Source organism: Sceloporus occidentalis, unplaced genomic scaffold (genome assembly GCF_023333645.1).
Source record: "Sceloporus occidentalis isolate IW3139 unplaced genomic scaffold, rSceOcc1.0.p SCAF_91, whole genome shotgun sequence".
NCBI lineage: Eukaryota > Metazoa > Chordata > Lepidosauria > Squamata > Phrynosomatidae > Sceloporus > Sceloporus occidentalis.
Window position 1 is genome coordinate 1,861,616 of NW_028317071.1, and position 20,696 is coordinate 1,882,311.

The 20,696-nt window shown below is 49.4% G+C and overlaps 2 protein-coding genes across 8 annotated transcripts in view; both read right to left on the minus strand.

Moving 5' to 3' along the window:
* The window catches only part of SMIM7 (small integral membrane protein 7), a 30,725-nt gene extending 22,751 nt beyond the window's left edge, over nucleotides 1–7,974 (minus strand). The window contains exons 1-2 of one of the 6 annotated variants that reach the window (XM_089496507.1): nucleotides 7,893–7,974; nucleotides 6,664–6,705 (exon numbers count right to left, since the gene is read on the minus strand). In XM_089496507.1, coding sequence (XP_089352633.1) covers nucleotides 6,664–6,705; nucleotides 7,893–7,972 — 122 coding nt within the window. In that variant the 5' untranslated portion in view covers nucleotides 7,973–7,974. The other 5 variants (XM_089496506.1, XM_089496508.1, XM_089496505.1 and 2 more) reach the window with 5 other exon arrangements.
* A 4,190-nt stretch (nucleotides 7,975–12,164) lies between these two features.
* Nucleotides 12,165–20,217, minus strand: LOC149284532 (gamma-interferon-inducible-lysosomal thiol reductase-like). Of its 2 annotated transcripts, none has more exons than XM_089496572.1 (4): nucleotides 19,950–20,217; nucleotides 16,029–16,226; nucleotides 15,827–15,936; nucleotides 12,165–12,269 (listed from the first exon to the last, which is right to left on the minus strand). In XM_089496572.1, exons 1-3 carry the CDS (start codon nucleotides 20,073–20,075, stop codon nucleotides 15,844–15,846), a joined length of 417 nt encoding a protein of 138 aa, XP_089352698.1. In that variant the 5' UTR covers nucleotides 20,076–20,217; the 3' UTR covers nucleotides 12,165–12,269; nucleotides 15,827–15,843. The 2 variants fall into 2 exon arrangements, with proteins under 2 accessions (XP_089352698.1, XP_089352699.1); XM_089496573.1 differs by lacking the exon at nucleotides 12,165–12,269 and adding an exon at nucleotides 12,563–12,585.
* Nucleotides 20,218–20,696: the final 479 nt, after the last annotated feature.

Sequence of the window (20,696 nt, forward strand, 5' to 3'; positions counted from 1 at the left end):
AATAATCCCAGAATTTAAATCCAGCAAAAAACAACAAATCCCAGAGTTCAGGAACTACAACATCTCCGTTTCTCAACTATCAAATCTTTGTAATTCAGCCCACCTCCGCCGTTCAATACAATCCAAATATTAGCCAGAGAGTTCTTACTGAAAAAAACATAGGTTGTCCTTGGGGAAATAGAATCGTTTCTTCATCTCACAGATTATAGGTCAGTTCGTAGCAGTTATTTACTGGAGATCAAGTAGAACAGCATAGTTTTCTGTTTCTTCTTTATATTCAGTAAAATAAAACTGGCTGGAACCTCTGTATGAAGAGCCTAAGGCTTCCCATTAAAGATCGGTTCGCGAGCGTGGATTGCTCTCACGGGCTCCACGTCCCTGCTTTTCCCCCTGTGTCCTGCGTTCGCAAGGATACTTCTGTTTCCAGCGCTAGGGAATGCGACCAAACCCTCTGTCAAGCCCCCTCTGTTTCCCCCTTCTCTGGGAGAAAATTTTGAGAACTCAAAACCGAGCTTTGAGTACTGAAACCCGCCACCGAACAGAACGTCTCTGGAGCTATCTGGAGCCCGTTCAGCGAGGAGCCGTGTCCAGCCAGAAGATAATAATAAATAATTTATATTTCCCACCTCTCCCTGCAGATCGAGGCGGAATTACAACATAAATAAAAATACAAAAACACAATAAAAAGTTGCATTAACCCCTAAACCCTCCCATCTTTGGAAATAATAAAAATTCAACAATTGAAATAGAAACATTGATAACAGAGGAAGTAGCTGCACTGTAAATGGAGTGATCAACAACGGAGCACAACAGAGATATCTCAATCTTCTTGTAGCATGTTAAAATGCATCCAAGACGAGCCACAATTTTATCAATGCCTTGTTTTGATTGTGACAAAAAGATGTTGAAATCATTTCTTAAATCAAGTTATTAGAAATGTTGATTTTGTCATGAGTGACCTGGATTGGGTCAGTCATTTGGTGTATATGAACCCTTAATGTAAACTTGTCAATTTGAATCAGAATTGAGCTGTTAGTAGTTGTGTTTGAAGACAAACACTATTGGTTTTAATTGAAGCCAATTTATATTGTGGAGTAGAGATTGTTGGTCGTATTTTTTTATTTATTCATTTTGCTTATTGAGAGTAACAAAATGATTAGCATCGCCCTAAGCTAGCATTCACCATTATTTGGAATGCCATCAGGGGCCAAATCAGACAATCCTTCTCGATTGGCAGCAATAACCACCGTTCAAAGGGATTTGAACTTATTTGGTATATGTCAGAACAAGTGGAACAAGTGATTTATCTGTGAAATCTATTTTTTAAATAGCTAGAGGAACCTCTCTAGGCTCCTCGTGTTCATGACAAACTATTAATTGAAGCAGATCAGGTGCGCCAATAACACTAGCTCAGATAACTGAGAACAACCTACCTGCTTGAAGGTGTTCTTCATGGATCTTACCCTTTGTTTGGCCAGGTAGACTCTGGTCAGAAACGCGTCTACAACCACTCCAAAGTGTTGTAGCTTTTGAAATGGAACTAGGTTGTCCTTTTCATGAGTTAGCAGAAAACCTTTTCTGGATAGGAAGGAAAGCACAACTCGACATCTGTTAGATCTTATGGAAGAGAAACAGATCTAATCAGGATATTATGATGTTATGGGTATACATGAAGATCTCACTGTTTCAATGTATTCCTATCAGTGTAGTGAGTGTCACTGAATAAAACAACAGACTGAATGGTAGAGCCTTGTATGGAAAAAGCTTTCCCTGGTAAGCAGTGTGTAGATAATTGTGATGAGGTAGGTGGATTGGGATGCAGAAACAACTACAACTAAGAACAGGGACACACAAAATCATGGAGCTGAAGTGCCTCCAGGGTTTTCTGGAGAATCTCCAGTCTGAACCTGTTTTTTTTTGTTTGTTGGTTGATTTTTAATAAACCAATTGACCCGTTTTAGCTCTAGCACCACACTCTAAGTTTTGTTTTTGTTTGTTTTAAATGTAGAATTAAAGAAGATTGGAACAAGCCTCTTTGTTTTTATAGTTTTTTTAATTGTCCCAATATTAATCAGATGTCTTGTGGCTTTTAGTATCAGCCAATGAATCTTTGCTTTCCAGTATCTTGAGGAAGCAATGAAATAGTGATGAGAATGGTATATGTATATGTGAGCAAATTTTTAGAGTTCAGAGGACCCTTAGGTCTGCTGAATTTGTTATGAAGGATGAAAGAAAGACTGCAGTCTTCCTCCCACCCTTTAGCATCAATCAGCCAGGACTGAGGCTATTTGTGTCATTGTTTGACAAGACAGGTATTGTCACTTACATTATTGTTGTAGGTTTAGGTGAAGCAGTGCCTGGGACTGATGGAAAGGTTGGTAACTAAGCTCAGACCACTGTTTGTCAAACCTATTGTCTCTTGTAAAACAAATATCATAACTGTATAGGGAAAAAAGGAGGATTGTCCCTGGTGAAGGGACCTCGTTTTTTATTTTTATGTGAAAAAGCAAATGATTTTCCCTTATCATTAATTTTTTTTCTCAATATTGGATCCAGTGATTGTTGAAAGAGTTTATCACCAATCAAAATTATCAAAGTTGTTTAGAGCAGGCATCCACATGCCAGCAGTTTTGTTTATGTTCACCTGATTATGAGGGATCTCATAAAAACTTAGCCCACATAAGGTCGGCCCTTGAGAAAATGATATAGTTGAAGCAGCCCTAATTGCCAAGGAGGATGCTGTTTATGACCGTTTATCTGTCAATTCATCAGTATATGTATATATACATGTATACTGTATATGTATGTGTGTGAAATAGAGAGGGAATGTGTGTCTCGTCAAGCTTGGGTATAAATGGGAGAAACCCAGGGTTTATACTGAGTCATCCATTGGTTACAATTGTAGTTTTGCCATTACCTGTCAAGGAAATGATAAAGCTTATTAACAGACACAGAATTTAGGTGTAATGTGGCAGGCTTATCCCACTCTTACCTGATACCTTTGTGAAGACAGCTCTGAAGAGTGTCTCTAGGATTGAAGGCCCTGGTCTAAGAAAAGTCACCTTTGCCTTCTGGCAAAAAGACCGTTTCTTGTAGACTAATTGGAGTGGAGGAGTGGCCTCGAAAATGTTATTTAAAAATCTTAACCATTGTGTAGTAACACTGCAAAATGGTCAGTCACAAAGATGGAGCGATCTTGATCTCTAAAGGCTCTCCAATATCATATTTAGACAATAAAGGAAAGTCAGGGCCTTGTTTTCATTCTTCATTTGAGGAATGTATTATAGGAAAGAACCTTTTTTTCTTTTTTTTAATAAAAGATGGTAAGGTCTTTTTTTTTATCCTTAGACTCAGGCAAGAGACTTTATTGTAAACAATTTGTCCCCAGTAAGAGGTGGAAATGTCAGATTTTGTTTGTAATGGACATCTATGTGTCAATTTCTTTGCTCAAATCTGTTGTTGTACTGGAACTAAACCAGTTGTGGTCTTGGATTGTAGCAAATCGCATTTAGGCTAGTGTCTCCTGAAGTAGCCACTATCTTAAACCCTTTCTTAATGTTCTGGCAGAACTTTATTATGTCCTCAAGTGTTATTTGTTTGTTTGTTTTTAACAAGCGCTGTAGGCCACACATAGCTCTAGAAAAAATGAAAACAGGAGAAACAACTTTCATTGAGCATAAACTATGGCAATCACAAGTGGGATCTGCTGATTCCCATAACAAATTGAGGTGAGCTGTAACTATAAACACACACAGAGCTATTGGATTTGGTCTCACAATAACAATCTATGGAGGCCTTATGACCTTCATAAAATCTGTATGAAAATGGAGTATTTGGTGTTGAAGGCCCAGGTTTGGACGGGGAGAACATTCTTCCCTTGAGGAAGATCAGGATCCTCCAGCTTTAATTGCACTGAGGTGCCATTAAACTCCAATATATTAATTGTCTTATACAATAATACCATAAAAACAAATACAGTAATAATAAAAGATCATCAGACCCCAAAAATTTAAGAGATTTCAGGAGCTTTCAGGAGCCACTGAAAGGCCCTCATTTTTATTTGTTTTTTTAAAAAATTATAATTATATATATATATTTCAGATCAGATTCCTCTTCTGAGGAATGAACTCCATTTAATTTTTTGTTTTGCCTTAAGAGGGGCAGACTGGAACAGAAGCATCAGGCCTTTGTTCTTTTGACTTGACTTGGGGTCCTTAATCAAAATGGCTGCCGCACCTTAAGTTGCAGCTTTGCCTCTTATTTTAAAAAGGGAAGCACAATTAGACCAATTATCCCAAGGAGTGACTGAAACATCCAACTAGGGGATGATGCACCTGACAAATCCTTTTGTTAACCCTCTCTGATCCCTTCAGCCTGAATGGATCATGGAGGAAGAATAGGAGGAGAAAGAGGAGGAGGTGGCAGTTGGTTTTGGAGGGAAGATCTCCTTTTGCACTTCTGTGATAAATGAGGTCTCCTTTAAACTGGCAATGCAAGCCAGAAATAAACTCTCCAGTCATACTTGTGAGGCAACTGAAACCTCTTGAAAACTGGCAATGTAAGCCAGAAAACAAACTCTCTAATCACACTATTGAGGTAAAAGAAATCTCTTTGAAAACTGGCAATGCAAGGCAGTAATAAACATCTGGGGTAAATCTTAACCCACAAACCTAGGATTAGAAGTGGGATCATCACTCACCTCTTGGAGTCTGCCTCATCTCTCTTTCTCTCTCTGCCTAAACCTCTTGCCGGGTTTGATGTCTGCAGTGGGCACAATCTGGCCAAGGACAGGTGGTTCTCTCCCCTGGCCACGCCAAGGCCTCTCAGGTTGTCCATCTCACTGCCCAAACCCCTTCTGGGGATGGTGACTGCGGTGTGGCGCCTTTTGGTTAAGGACAGGGAATATTCCCTCCTCCACCGCGCCAATTACTTTCAGGATGTCCATCTCACTGCGCAGACCCCTTCCCGGGGTTGGAGATTGAAGCGGGGCACATCTGGTCCAGGACAGAGGGATCTCCCTCCTCCAGCCGCACCTGGACTTCAGCCAGACATGGCTGGGCTGTCTTCTTCTTCTTTAACGCTGGAGTTGGGCCTCACAGCCCAGCAGCTTATGAACTGTCTCTCCCTGCCTGGCTTTGTTTCAGCTGTTAGAAAGTCAAATTGATAGAGCAAGACTAAAGAAAACATAGCTGTTTTTGCAGGTAGTTGTCAAGGCAGGAGAGAACAGAACATGAATATAAGCAGAATAGAAGAAATATCAGAAGAAATATTAAAGTCTTTGTCTTAAAAAGAAGGAGAAAAGGAAAAACACAGCCTACTCAGAGTGAGGCAGGAAAAAGACTGAGGGATGGTGGGGGTTGCTCCCTCTGGTGGCGACGCCTTCAAGTCTGTTTTTCCTGCCTATTTCGGAGCAAGAGATGGAATCAACCCACGTTATAGGATGTTTCCATCTCCATCACTGGAAAAATTGATAACATAATCTAAAACAATCAAAATGGAATGGACCTTTAAAGGCAGATGGGGCTATCTTTCTTTGGGGGGGGGGGGGGTCAGTCTGGGAAGGCCCACTAGAAGAGATCCATTGACAGCCTTTTTAGAGACATCTACGGTGATGATAAGACAGATCTCCAGCAGGTCATTCCACAGTTTTGGAGCGGCAGAAAAGAAAGTCCTCTGGGAAATTGCAGCTAATCTGGTCTTCTGTGGCTGGAGTAGAGTCTTTCCACAGGATCTGAGTGTGGGTTGGATTATATAGAGAGAGGCGTTTCTGCAAGTAACCTGAGCCCAAGCCATGTAGGGCTTTAAAGGTGATGGCCAACACCTTGTACTGCACCCAGAAGATAATTGGCAGTCAGTGAAGGGTTTTTAGAACAGGTGTTATATGGTTGAACCTGGATTTGCCAGTGATCAGCCAGCCTGCCTTGGTTTGGGCCAACTGAAGCTTCCAAACCTGGCACAAAGGTAGCTCCATGTAGAGCGCATTGCAGAAATTGAGACGAGAGGTTACCAGTGCGTGTACCACTGCTTCTAGGTCCCCCTGCTTTAGGTAGGGTCGCAGCTGTTGTATCAACCAAAGTTGATAACAAGGATGTTGAAAAACTGGAGCGTGTCCTAAGGAGGGTGACTAAAATGGTGAAGGGTCTAGAAACCATGAAGTCATATGAGGAACGACTTACGGAGCTGGGGATGTTTAGTTTGGAGAAGAGATTAAGAGATGGTATGATAGCCCTGTTTAAATACCTGAAGGGATGTCATACTGAGGAGGGAGCAAGCTTGTTTTCTGGTGCTCCAGAGAACAGGAGCCAGAACAATGGATGCAATCTCCAGGAAAAGAGATTCCAGCTCAACATTCAGAGGAACTTCCTGAGAGTAAGGGCTGTTCAACAGATGACCACACTCCTTCCTCAGAGATTTTGGTGGAGTCTCCTTCCCTGGAGGTCTTTAAACAGAGGCTTGAGGGCCATCTGTTGGGGATGCTTTGATGGAGAGTTCCTGCATGGCAGAATAGTGTGGGACTGGATGGACCTTGCGGGCTCTTCCAACTATGATTCTATGAATTTAAGGAATGCTGACTTTGGATGGATGGAAGGAAGGAAGGAAGGAAGAAGGGACCCTCAAGACCTGCTTTCCCCACCCAGAGCCATCCCCGACCCCAGCACTCACAGCCGGAAGTTCAGCACGGCTCCTGCGTTGGCCAGCAGTGTCCTGTCAAGAGAGAGAGAAAAATGAATTAATAAATGAAAGAAGAGGCTGTTGAGCTTCTTCTCCTCCTTCCCACCCTTTGCCCCAAAGGAAAGCACAATGGAGCCTTTTTCCTTTCCTTTTTTTAATATAAATTTTATTTACATTGAAAAATACATATACATTCTACATACAACAAATAAAACTTGCTCACAAATACATAACAAATTTGTTTTCTCTATTAATCATTTTTCAGTCTTATTAAAATACTTTCTTATCGTTGTCAATTTCAGTGTTTCTCTCCAATCTTATAGATAATTTAAGGTTAGTCTTTCAGTGACAACTAATAGATTCCCCCCCCCTTTTTTTTCTTCTTCTTCTTAATTTTATCTAACTTATTGTATCAATTACACTCCATGTTTGTCGGTTTGATATTTGCAGCTTTGATGGATTTGATTAATATGTTCTCTCTAGGGATCTCTAGGTCCTCCAGTGCAACTCTATGGTCAACGTTTAACTAAAAGTTGCACCAAAGACCTAGAGATTATTCCTAGAGAGGCGTCCTCTCAAGTGAAAACAGTGTTTATGTTATCTGCAGCTCTTCCGTCTTCAGGGGGGTCTTGTGCCCCTGGCCCTCGCCAATAATAATAATAATAATAATAGCAATCATTTATTTACATTCTGCCTTTTCCTGAAGAAATCGAGGTGGGTGACAATTCTGGGAGTTGCAGGATATGGAGGAACAAGTGTAGATGTAATTTAGTTTAATTTTCTTCCCATACTCCTTTAGACAGTTCCAAGCTTCTTCAATCTCTTTCTTAAATCTATTTCTCATCATGGCAGTCAATGTATATATATATATATATCCATAGCCTCTTAATCCCATTAACCACTCCTCTCCAGATGGGATCTGGGGGCAATGGAGCCCCTTTCTGGGGAGAACGACTGCAGCTCCAAGTATCCCCTGCCAGTCCCGCTCCCTCCCTCCCTGGGAAGCACAGCGGAGCCAATTCTGGAGCGAGGAGACATGGAAAGACTGCATCTCCCCGAATCCACAGCCAGCTCCCCAGAGTCCCTCCCTCCCTCTCCTGAGCCCCTGGGGATGCTGGGAGGCGCACTCCTCGGGCGCTTAGGCAGAAGAAGCCCGGCACTCAGTAGCTGCCTTCCTCTTCCCCCCACAAACAGGTTCCTCAGCAACTCAGGCCCCTCACCCGAACAGTAATAAGTCTCCCAACATCCTGCCGCCACTTCTGCCGGAAGCGGAAGTGTTTCGGTGGCGTCTAGAGCGCATGCGCCACTTCCCCGTTTCCTTCGCTCGCCGCCAGCGGAACGAGAGGCGTGGCCTAAGACGTCACAGACTCTGGTCACGCCCATCATTCGCGCATGCTCAGTAGTGGCCGACGAAGCCGTTGCCCTTTTCCAGCCTCTGGGGCTCAGTAACTTTGTAACTGCGAATGAAAAGGAAGGAGACGGTTTTAAGGAAGGAGGGGGGGAGGCAGAAAGAAAGCAAACGTTCCCACGAACGCAGGACACGTGTTCACCTCCCTCCTACTAGAAACTGAGGGAGGGGCGGGTTTACCTGCGCCAGGTGTGTCTTGTTGTAAAGGCACAGAAGGGCTGCATCCACACTGGAGAAAAAGACCCGGTTTGGTACCGCTTTAACACTTTTCTGGCTCAAAGCTATGGAATTCTGGGAGTTGGAATTGATTGTGGGGCCCAGAGCGGAGACGGATGGGACGAGGATGGAGAACGAGGAGAGACTGAAGAGGATAGATTAGGGTTGAAATGTTTTCCTCTGCTCAGGAGCAGACAGCTATAGTCCTGAAATGTATTTGGGGCAAGGAAGGGTTGCCCTGGGAGGCAGCAGCAGCCCTGAAGGGGTTCCTGCTTGGTCGTTCAGCCAAATAAAAGGAAGCAATGCAGAGACATTTGGGAGACAGTAAAAGAAAACACATGCACTAGAGATAACAGTTTGATTGATGGCTATCTTCCAGGAGGGACGGATGTTTGGGCATCCAATGAATAGAAAGGGCTCTATGTGTTTAGTTTAATTTATATCTAACCGACGAATGCAATTTGTCGTTTTCTTTGTTTAAAGGGCTACAAAAGTCCGAGTCCCTCGTCAATCAGGGCTCCTGAAATGTGGAAGCCCCCCTCCCCCTCCCCCTCCCCCCGGAGGCGCTGCAGAGAAAGGAACTCGTTTCCTTTCCGATCGTGCTCCTGGGTCTCCCTGGTTCTAAAGAAGTCTGCAGCAGGAGGAGGAGGAGGAGGGAGAAGAAGAGGTGAACGGGGGTCTCCCCAGTCCCTCCGAGGCCGGAGGGGGCGCTGAGGGGCTCCTAAGGGTGGAAGCAGGCGACCCTCCCTCTGGGAAGTGATGGGAGGGGGAGAGGAGAAGGGGCGGTGGGCAGGCTCCCCCCTTCCAGACTCTTCACCATTTTAGTCTCTCTCCTTTGGACACATGGCTCCAGTTTCTCAATGTCTTTCTTAAATTGTGCTTTCCAGAACTAGACACAATATTCCAGGTGGAGCTTGACCAGAGCAGAATAGAGTGGCACTATTACTTCTCTTGATCTAGACACTATACTTCTATTGATGCAGCCTAAAATAGCATTGGCCTTTTTAGCTGCCGCATCACTCTGTTCACTCATGTTCAACTTGTGGTCAACTTGGACTCCTAGATCCTTTTCACACGTAGTTTAATTCAGCCAGGTGTCACCCATCATCCTATATCTGTGCATTTTATTTTTCCGCCCTAAGTGCAATACCTTACATTTCTCTGTTTTGAATTTCATTTTGTTAGCTTTGGCCCAGCTTTCTAGTCTGTTCAGGTCCTTTTGAATTTTGATCCTGTCCTCCGGAGTATGAGCTACTCCTCCTAAGAAGAAGGAGGAGCCGCCCTCCGGCCGCCTCCTCCTCCTTGTTCTCCTCTTTGGGGCTTCCATCCTCGGGGAAGATGGACCTGGCGGGGGCCCTGGACGTGGCCGTCCTGGCCGCCGCCTTCGCCCGCCTGCCGCTCTTCCCGCTCTTCGACCTGGGCTACTTCGTCGTCTCCCTGCTCTACCTCCGCTACAAGAAAGGTCGGCACCGAGGCCGGGAGCCCTTTCCCCCCTGCCCCTGCCCCTGCCCCATCCCTCCCCCGACTGTGGGGCTAAAGGGGATGGAGACTCACCAAGCCCCCCCCCCCCAATATTAAGAAAAGCCGCCGAGAAGGCAGAGACTGAGCCCCAGCTCTTCAGAGTTTCCCCCGTTACTTGTCTTCTCCCAAGAAGGAATAGGGACCCCCCCCCCCCACACACACACACACAAAAATAAAAATAAAACCACAGAGCCTTCTTAGAGATCGTGGATTTTTGCGGGGAGTAGGGGGCTGGAGTGCCGTTTTGCCCAAGAGCGGCGGGAGGAGGAGGAGGGTGGGGATGACCCCGCCCAGGAAAGCTCAGCTGCCTCCGGAGGGGGCGCTTCTCCTGGAAAGACGCCCCCTGCTTGGACCCAGCCCCTCCTTCGCCCAGAGATTGCCCTTCCGCTGTGGAGCTGTTGGGGGGGGGGGGAGGTAGGAGCCCTCGAAGCCCAGCCTCAAGCTGCCCCCTGCAGCCCCCCCAGTTCCCTCAGGTGGGCCACACTCAGGTTGGCACCCTTGGCATTACACGGGGGGGGGGGGAGTGTGCACGAGGGAGGATGCCCTGGATGGGCCTCACTGGCCTCTCTCCCCCCACCTTGGCAGGATCTGGGGCAAGCAGTGGGCTCTTGGCGTGGCACCTGCTTGCCCTGGCATTGGGGTGTCCATGGCACCTCATTTCCCAGCCAGTGCTGCTGCTTTTAAAAGAGAGGTCCCCCCCCCCGCCCAGAGGTGCCCAGTTTGTGCTCACAAAGAAGACAAGGCCATGTGGGGCGGAAGGGCCTTCCTATCTCTGGCTACCCCTGTGTCGCCAACAGCAGAACGGGCCCCGCCCCCGGGGGGGAGGGGGAATGGCCTGACACCTGGCAGGACCTGCGGGCGTAGAAGTGGCCCCCGAGAGTGGCCTAACTTGTTCCCCTCGCTTCTGGCAGTTCACGCCCCCCCAAGGGGTTCTGCCTCAGCCCCAGACTGGTCTCCAGGGCGAAGGGAGGCTCTGGCTGCCCCCCTGCCAAGCCCCCTCCTGGAAGGCAGGCAAGGCCCTTCCTTCTCTGGTTGCCTGGCCCTCCACCTCTGAATTCCTGGCTGAAATTAGAAAGAGAGCAGGGAGGGGGAGAAGTGGGCTCCAGGGGCCCAGCTCTGCCCCAGAGAACCAGAGGCAGATGGGAAGGGGAGCCCCAGCCAAGCACTCAGGAGGGGCCCTGAGCCCGCTAAGGGCCCGGGTTCAGATCTCACCCTCTTCCCAGTGTGGAAGGGAGCAAAACCCTGTTCCTGACAGCTGCTTGGTTCCCATGGCCATTGCTGGGTCCTGGGTGTGGGGCTGGGAAATCTTCCCCCCACTGCACTGGCTTTATTTTTAGCTGGAAATTGAAAGATCAGTTTCCTTGGCAGAGAAGGGGGCCGGCGGAGGGGGACACAGCTGCTCCTGGGTATTAAATGTTGGCTGGGTTTTGGATCTGGACCTGGTGGGGCCTCTGGAGGAGCCAAGGGTGCCCAGATCTCAGTTGTGTCAGGGTGCCACCATGTGCATTAAAAAAAAGCTAGATGGGCTGCTGGCTGGGTGGTAAACCATTCCTTTGAAAGCCCACCCTGGATCTACCCATTAGGGAGAATTGTCAGCCAGTCTCTAAAACCTCCCATTTTGGGGCATGGTTCTGGAGCGCATGGTGGCCTCCCAGCTCCATAGTCCCTGAATAAATCAGATTATCTAAATTCAGTCTGGCTTCAAGCCTGGTTATGGAACAAGGACAGCTTTGGTTGTGTGAAGACACACCCAACTAAAGGTGGTGGCAGATTTGGGTGTGCAACACCGGTACCCTGGTGAGATCAAACTCTTCTACCCAAAAAGGCTCTGAAGCTGAGTGTAAAGTTCAAAAAGGGGGAAGTTTAATATAAAGAACAAAAATAAAGAGTTCTCTCCTCTCCAGCTCTAGATAAAAGATACTTTACAGTTTGAGTTTCAGCAGTCTTCAGGATGTCATCTCTCTGGGTTTGATCTCCTCACTCAATGGAGCTGATGCAGGGTCTTTCAGCTCCTGAATTCTTTGATGTAGGTAACTAATTTCACTGATTTGTTCTTGGTAACTAAATCGGCTAACGTGTAAGAAATGCCCTTTCCGGCTGTCTGGGCCTGTTTGCCACCAAAAGACAGCTCTCTGCCTGCTCACAGCAAAGACTGCTCCAAACTAGAAGCCTCTAGCTAAAAACAGAGCATGCTGGGAAAGGGAAAACCAAACCTGGAAAAATGCAGGGGATCCTACAGCTCCTCCCACAACTAATACAATGAATTTTCCTACACTAAAATATTCTATGGCCTGAACCAACATGAAAGAAAATGCAGGAGGGAATTGAAACAGTCCTGGCTGGACATCACACTTACTGTTGGCAGGTTCTGGGTGACGTTACGGCTGGACTTCATGCAGAAGATGAGCGGGAAGGAATAATCCATGTCCCGGAAATGGTCCATGAGGCAGGTCTGCCAGTGGAGAGAGAAGCAAGGGTTAGTCCAGGCATGAAGGCAGAGAGAGTCTGCCCCAGATATGGGGTTGTGGGTGGCCTAGAACTGGGCATGGAGAAGGCCTGGAGGAGGTGTTACTGGGCATGAGGAGGTGTGGATAGTTTGCACCCACATCTTTCTAAAAAGATCAGCCTGATTTGCAAGAATCAGCTACAATGCTGTTTCCATGGGCATCATCCCTCCCCCCACTGCACTCACCTATCATGTTTTCCAGGCATTCATCTTGGCCATGTGCAATGTCAGAACCCCTTCATTCATTTATTCATTCGTGGTTCTGTCATGATGATATAAAGAGTTTAGATTAAGTCATCTAAGTTAGTAATTAGTTACATGCACATTAATGATAGGTACATACAACCTTCACCTTGTTGTATGACGTGTTGGAATGTTTGAAGGCAGACTAGTTAAAGCTGCTGATCATATTTAGTAGTGAACTCTCTCTCTCTCTCTCTCTCTCTATATATATATATATGCCCACATACACACTCACACACACACACACATATATATATATATTCTTATATATAAATATAGATCTTAGAGTGTCTTAGCAATATATATATGGATTAAATAAAAGTATGTATCTGTAGGACTCAATTGAATAAGCATTGTGGGAAATGCCCATCTGCGGCCATGATTTATTTTTATTTATTTATTTAGGTATTTATATCTCGCCCTTCAGCCCTAATGGCTCTCAAGGCGGCTTACAATTATTTTTAATCAGACAGTTCCCTGCCCTCAGGCTTACAATCTAAAAGACACGAAACAAAAGGAGAAGGGAATGGTGGAGGGAAAGGGGATGAGGTCCAGCGGTTCTTCTCTCCCTCTGAGGCCTGAACCAAGGCAGATGGATTGGAGGGAGGGCTCTTCCTTCTTCCAGACTAGTCCTGATGGAGCTGGACCTGCCTGGTGAACTCCCTCTCAGGCCGGTGGATGGCACTTATGGAGAGTGGAGTCTCCTTCCTCTCAGGCCAGTGGATGGCAGTTATGGAGAGCGGAGTCTCCTTCCTCTCAGGCCGGTGGATGGCACTTATGGAGAGTGGAGTCTCCTTCCTCTCAGGCCAGTGGATGGCAGTTATGAAGAGTGGAGTCTCCTTCCTCTCAGGCCGGTGGATGGCACTTATGGAGAGCGGAGTCTCCTTCCTCTCAGGCCGGTGGATGGCACTTATGGAGAGCGGAGTCTCCTTCCTCTCAGGCCGGTGGATGGCACTTATGGAGAGCGGAGTCTCCTTCCTCTCAGGCCGGTGGATGGCACTTATGGAGAGCGGAGTCTCCTTCCTCTCAGGCCGGTGGATGGCACTTATGGAGAGCGGAGTCTCCTTCCTCTCAGGCCGGTGGATGGCACTTATGGAGAGCGGCAGTTATGGAGAGCGGAGTCTCCTTCCTCTCAGGCCGGTGGATGGCAGTTATGGAGAGCGGAGTCTCTTTCCTCTCAGGCCGGTGGATGGCACTTATGGAGAGCGGCAGTTATGGAGAGTGGAGTCTCCTTCCTCTCAGGCCAGTGGATGGCACTTATGGAGAGCGGAGTCTCCTTCCTCTCAGGCCGGTGGATGGCAGTTATGGAGAGTGGAGTCTCCTTCCTCTCAGGCCGGTGGATGGCACTTATGGAGAGTGGAGTCTCCTTCCTCTCAGGCCAGTGGATGGCAGTTATGAAGAGTGGAGTCTCCTTCCTCTCAGGCCGGTGGATGGCACTTATGGAGAGCGGAGTCTCCTTCCTCTCAGGCCGGTGGATGGCACTTATGGAGAGCGGAGTCTCCTTCCTCTCAGGCCGGTGGATGGCACTTATGGAGAGCGGAGTCTCCTTTCTTTCAGGCCGGTGGATGGCACTTATGGAGAGCGGAGTCTCCTTCCTCTCAGGCCGGTGGATGGCAGTTATGGAGAGTGGAGTCTCCTTCCTCTCAGGCCGGTGGATGGCACTTATGGAGAGCGGAGTCTCCTTCCTCTCAGGCCGGTGGATGGCACTTATGGAGAGCGGCAGTTATGGAGAGCGGAGTCTCCTTCCTCTCAGGCCGGTGGATGGCAGTTATGGAGAGCGGAGTCTCCTTTCTCTCAGGCCGGTGGATGGCACTTATGGAGAGCGGCAGTTATGGAGAGTGGAGTCTCCTTCCTCTCAGGCCAGTGGATGGCACTTATGGAGAGTGGAGTCTCCTTCCTCTCAGGCCGGTGGATGGCACTTATGGAGAGCGGAGTCTCCTTCCTCTCAGGCCGGTGGATGGCACTTATGGAGAGCGGAGTCTCCTTCCTCTCAGGCCGGTGGATGGCACTTATGGAGAGCGGAGTCTCCTTCCTCTCAGGCCGGTGGATGGCACTTATGGAGAGCAGCAGTTATGGAGAGCGGAGTCTCCTTCCTCTCAGGCCGGTGGATGGCAGTTATGGAGAGCGGAGTCTCCTTCCTCTCAGGCCGGTGGATGGCACTTATGGAGAGCTGCAGTTATGGAGAGTGGAGTCTCCTTCTTCTCAGGCCAGTGGATGGCACTTATGGAGAGCGGAGTCTCCTTCCTCTCAGGCCGGTGGATGGCAGTTATGGAGAGTGGAGTCTCCTTCCTCTCAGGCCGGTGGATGGCACTTATGGAGAGCGGCAGTTATGGAGAGCGGAGTCTCCTTCCTCTCAGGCTGGTGGATGGCAGTTATGGAGAGCGGAGTCTCCTTTCTCTCAGGCTGGTGGATGGCACTTATGGAGAGCGGCAGTTATGGAGAGTGGAGTCTCCTTCCTCTCAGGCCAGTGGATGGCACTTATGGAGAGCGGAGTCCCCTTCCTCTCAGGCCGGTGGATGGCACTTATGGAGAGTGGCAGTTATGTAGAGTGGAATCTCCTTCCTCTCAGGCCGGTGGATGGCAGTTATGGAGAGTGGAGTCTCCTTCCTCTCAGGCCGGTGGATGGCAGTTATGGAGAGCGGAGTCTCCTTTCTCTCAGGCCGGTGGATGGCACTTATGGAGAGCGGCAGTTATGGAGAGTGGAGTCTCCTTCCTCTCAGGCCAGTGGATGGCACTTATGGAGAGTGGAGTCTCCTTCCTCTCAGGCCAGTGGATGGCACTTATGGAGAGCGGAATCTCCTTCCTCTCAGGCCGGTGGATGGCAGTTATGGAGAGTGGAGTCTCCTTCCTCTCAGGCCGGTGGATGGCACTTATGGAGAGCGGCAGTTTGTAATCGAATGTGTCACGTAAGCAAAACATAGGCTAACAGGACAAAGAATCTTTCACACCCTGAGAAAGATTTACAACTGAGAGAGGTTCCACAGATACAAGTCATCGATTAAGCATCAATAGCTTTCCCAAGACAGAGGATGTCCGGAGACCAAATGATGCTCGCATTGGGTTGCTTTGATGTAGGGATCCAAGCCTCCGCTGAGAGGGAGGGGGTGATTTGGGGAGGACATCTGAGAGGGAAAGGAAAAAAAAGGGTGGGGGGCACAGGTCATTTTAAATTAAGGCTTCCCCTTGTGTGCCTCAGGTTCTTCAAAGACGTGGCCAGGAATGTTCCTACCTTATCTTTTACAATAAACTTTCTGACTTACCTGAAGTTTGTCATGGATTATTGGTCAGAACAATCCCAAGTCTCACAGCCCAGGCATTCATCTTGGCCATGTTGGCACTCAAACTGCCACCCAGAGGGTCCCCTTGTCTCCTGGTAAAGACAAGCAGAGGGCATGAAGATAAAAGAGTGGACGGGTAAGTAGCGTGCCCCCTTTCCTCCCCGTCCAAGGAATTGTGCCTTACCTGGGCATTCCCATAGGGCACCAGGGTGACGTTCATGATGGAGCGCAACATCAGCCATGTGGGGAAGAGTTGCATGACCATAAAGCCCTGACAACCTGAACAGAGGCTTTCATAGTAGAGGCTGATGGAAACTGGAGGGGCTGGTGGTGCAGCCTTGGGGTCAGAATTGGCACTCCGACTGGTACAGTGCTTCTCCACCTGCAAGAGAGAAATGGGTGGGCATCGACCAATGCAACCTCTTACCTGTGGACATGCTAAAGGGAAGGTGGCACTGAGAAGTTTTCCTGAAGACTTAGACTTTGGGAGTGGTCCCTTGTGGGACAGCAACTCCCACTATCCCCCATTTTGCATAGACACTGTCATCTCACTGGCTGGGAGAGTTTGCAAACTGCTGCTTCCAAACCTTTCTCTGCAGGAACCAGCCGTCCTTCTTCTGAAAGCAAAAAGCACCCCTTGCCCCACAGAAGCTGGCATGGCCTAGTGCCAATACAGCAAACGAGACCTACAGCAGGCACCTAGGTCCATGACTGGCGAAGGGCAAAGAAAAGTGAAATGACAACCCACCACCGCTACCTTATCTAGGGATGCCATAACCCGGCGGCCCCTCTGACAATCACGCTTTTGGGGGGCCCCTCACGGTCACGGCCCGGTTTGGGGGCCCCCCACACCTTGTTCCCGGTTCGGGGTCTGCTTCTCTGCACACGGCTGTGCGCCACTCTCCCCACCTGGCGCACTGGCGTAGCCTAGAGAGCAGCTCTTTAAAACATCTGTCACTCAGAGCTATTATATACTGAGTGAGCCCACTTGGTATATATACCCTCAGAAAGCCTTACTTTCCAGGTTACAGTGAGAAAAGAAAAAAAGGCCATAAATCGTTCATGTTGTCTGGGAGTTTAATTGCCTCATCTTTTAAATGTAAACCGCGTCAGTATTCTTGTAATTCTTTATCACAGGGTCGTTTTTGAGGCCCTAAACAACTTTACTTGTAATATGCAAATTTCTCCCGAAGCTGACCAATGGGAAAGAAGCAATCAGCCCTCCGCTTGGGTTGGTTTTCAATGGCTTGGTAAAGGAAGAGCTTTTGTCTTGCTTGTAAATAGGAAGGGCTTTGTGGTAGCAAAGGCTGCAGAAATAGTTTGACTCCCCCCTGAAACATCCATGGCTCAGTGCTATAGGATTCTGGGAAGTGTAGTTTCTTGTGGCACCAGAGCTCTTTTGACAAAAGGAGGCTGAATAGTCCACAGAGGAGGCGTTGCCTGGGGGCTGCGGTGGAAGAGAGGAGGCTGCTCCGGATGGTCCTGGCACTTCCCTTGGCTCCCTCCCTCCGCCTCCTCCTCCTCCTCCTCTCGGAGCAGCCCCACAGCCAAGCTCATTCACACTCCCAGGCTTTTCTCTCCCCCCCCCCCCCCGCACTTTGAGACCCCTTTAACTGCCAAAGCTCTGGAATTCTGGTGTCTGAGGCATTTGGCCTTCTCTGTCAGAGAGCTCTGGTGCCACAATAGACTACAATTCCCAGGATTCCCCAGCACTGAGCAGTCTCAAACTGGACCATTTCCTCAGTGTGGATGCACCTGGGGAGGAATTCTGGGCACTGCAGTTCAACTACGTTTGGAGAGTTATGGGACTCCCTGTCAGAGATAGCTCTGGGGCCACAGTGTACTACAATTCCCAGCATTCCCCAGCACTAACCCAGGACAGTTAAGTCACTCTCGAACTGGATTATTTCCTCAGTGTGGATGCAGCTTTGGTGAGGAACTCTGGGCATTTCAGCCCAGCATTGTTTTATTTCTGCAGTGTATTTTGGACCAGAGACAAGGTGACCAGGCATCCTCCTCCTTTTCCAGGACATGTTCTCCATTTGGATCATGGCTAAGAAGCATGGATTTATAATTACATGGGTGTTTTTAGCTTTTATTTTTGGCCATGTCCTACATTTTTTTGCTTGGGTGCCCTACATTTTGGGGTGAGGGCATTGGTCACCTTGGTCAGATAGCTTTCCAGGGGTTTAACTGCCATTCTGCTGTGGTGCTGGAACAGACCACCATTCCCAGAATTCCATAGCATTCAGCTGAGGCAGTTAAAGTGGTCTCAAACCAGATGATTTCTCCAGTGTAGATGCAGCCCAAGCCTTTTGCCTCTCTTATGTCTGAGATTTCAAAGCCCAGCCCTGGCACCACAACAAACTACAAATCCCAGGATTCCATAGGATGGAGTGATGAGAGTGAAAGCAGTGTGCAGCAGCCTAAGTTTGCTTAATGCAGTTCTTAACATGGTGCACCTCTTGCCTACAGAGTCTCCCAGGCCCCAGCGGGGCCCTAGAGTCCTCAAGGGGCTTGGGAGAGGCTGTCTCCCAGGCCCAGCGAGGCCTTGGAGAAGGTTTAAAAATGTAGGACCTTTTTTTTGGTTAATTTCCTGGCCAGGAAAATTTTAAAAAATGTCCTACATTTTTTCCCAGTTTTGAGGTCCCCCGGGATGGCAACCCTAACCTTCTCTCAAGTCACCAAATGTCTAAAATTATGTCAGTTGCAAACAGGGTAGCACTGTTGGTGGAAGGTAGGCACAGGGTGGCATGTGACGAAGGAAGGGGGTAAAAATACAACATGAAAATGATGCATTTTAAAAAGCCCAGCCGGCTTCCTTCATCTTCACAAAGGGGAGTGAAAGGAGCCTTTTCTGGGCATCTGGCCCAGCAGATGTGCTGAGGACTGCCTCCCCCACAATCCACCGTTAGGAGGGGGATTCCAGGGGCCACTAGAGGAGGAAGGCCAGCAGGGAGGGGAAGGGACAAGTCCCAGAATCCCCCAGAAGTTGGGGCTCATGAGAGTTGTTGTATATCATGCCCTCCCCCCCCCCCATACACAAAAATGGTCCCTAACTCCCTTCAAGATCCGCATTCTGGAAACTGGGGTGTTTGGTGCCTCTTAAACTAGGCCTTGTGTTTGTGTTCCTGGGAAGCGAAAGGTGGACAAGGGATCTGTCAAACAAACAGAAAGGAAGGCAGAAGCCCCTTGGGTTTCCCTTCTGCCCCATAGAATGCCATGCCTCCCCCAGAAGGCAGCCTGGTTCAAGGGGGGCCCACAGGAGAGACGGGGGGGCACTGCTGCCCCATTCATCTGACCCCTGAGGCAGCTGCTTCATTCTGCCCAGGGCAGTTCCCCTGGGACCCCTTTCAGAGCCACTGGCAGGAGCTCGGGGCTTCGCCCAGGTTGGGCCAGCGCTTACAGCCTTGGACTGGAGATGCTGGGCTTTAGGACCCCACCTTACCGAGCCATGAGCTCAATGGTTGGAGCCTTGACTCCTGGAGAGCCAGATTCATTCTCCTTTTCAAGGAAGAGGCAAGCAGAGTTCCCGAGAGGCCTTGGACCCAAGCTGCCTTCCTGGCAGGGCATCCCCAGGGAGGGAGAGAGGGAGGGAATCCGAGTTGCTCTCCTGGATTGGAGAAGGCTTTGTTCCCAGGCCCCGGGGAGGGGGGGGGCAGAAGGAAGAGCCTCCCGCCGCTTGGCCCAAGAGAGAGCTGCCTGTTTGGTGAAGTCTGGATAGGATTGTACCCTGTGCCAATCCTGGCTCCCCTCAATATGTCTCCTGGGGAAGGAAGGGGGAGCCAGCCCCTAAGCCCTTCCCAGGCCAAGAGGGGCCCAGGGGCCACTGGAGCTTGGAGGGAGAGAGGGAGGGAGGGAGGGGGCTGGGAAGGGCAAGGGAAGGACAGAAGACCCCCGTGCCCATCTTCTTCTTCGGGAACTTCTTCTTCTTCCCAACAACCCGGCGAGGCGGGCCAGGGGCAGAAAGTCGTTCAGAATGGGCGGCTGAATCTTGGGGCGCCTGGGGGCTCTCAAGGGAAGGGGTGTCCATGGGGGGGGCTGTCTGGGGGGATCAAGGTCTCTTTTTCCTTTGCCCCATACCCAGGGTTTGCCCTCTTCTTACCTGGCATCCCTTGGCAGCCCCCTGGGGGTGGCACCAGAGGTGGGGCGGCAGTGGGCAAGAGGGCTCCCCTGCGAAGGCAGCTCCCAGCAGGAGCAGGAGGGCGGCCAGGGTCCAGGGAGCAGCCATGGGGCAGCGGCGGCAGCAGCAGCAGGGCAGGGGCAGGCGAGGGGCACCGGCTGGCTGCCCGGGCTTTTGAGGGCCGGGAGGGAAGGGGCCGCCCTCTGCCTCCGGGGAACCGGTTCTTCCCCTCCGCCTCCTGAGGCTGACTCAGCCGGGAGGAGGGGCACTGCTTGGGGACAGCGCAGGGAGGGCAGGCTGGTCGGGGTGGCCTTCAGGGACCCTGAGGACCAGGGCATCCGGGTCGGGTTTGCAATGACACCCAGTTAGGAGCAGCAGCCCAGGCCCCAGAAGAGGGGATCCTCCTCAGGGAGACCGGGAGAGATCAGGGAGCCGAGACAAAGCTCACTGACAAGTGGACTTCAACACAGAGAAGTGGAAGGCACTGCACTCAGAGAGAACCAACGAAAGGCACAGATCTAGGATGATGGGGGACACCTGGCTGAAGGAGAGACTTCTACGTGTGAAAGGGATCTGGGAGTCCAAGTCGACCACAAGTTGGACATGAGTCAACAGTGTGATGCAGCAGCTAACAAGGCCAATGCGATTCTAGGCTGCATCAATAGAAGTACAGTATAGTGTTTAAGTAAGAGAAGTAATGGCCCCACTCTATTCTGCTCTGGTCAGGCC

Excerpts from the sequence above, each read along its gene's own strand:
- LOC149284532 (XM_089496572.1), bottom strand. The coding sequence starts at position 20,075 with ATGGCTGCTCCCTGGACCCTGGCCGCCCTCCTGCTCCTGCTGGGAGCT. Across the intron at positions 16,227-19,949 it reads GGGCTGCCAAGGGATGCCAG|GTGGAGAAGCACTGTACCAG; the intron begins GTAAGAAGAGGG and ends TCTCTCTTGCAG. Across the intron at positions 15,937-16,028 it reads TGCCCTATGGGAATGCCCAG|GAGACAAGGGGACCCTCTGG; the intron begins GTAAGGCACAAT and ends TGTCTTTACCAG.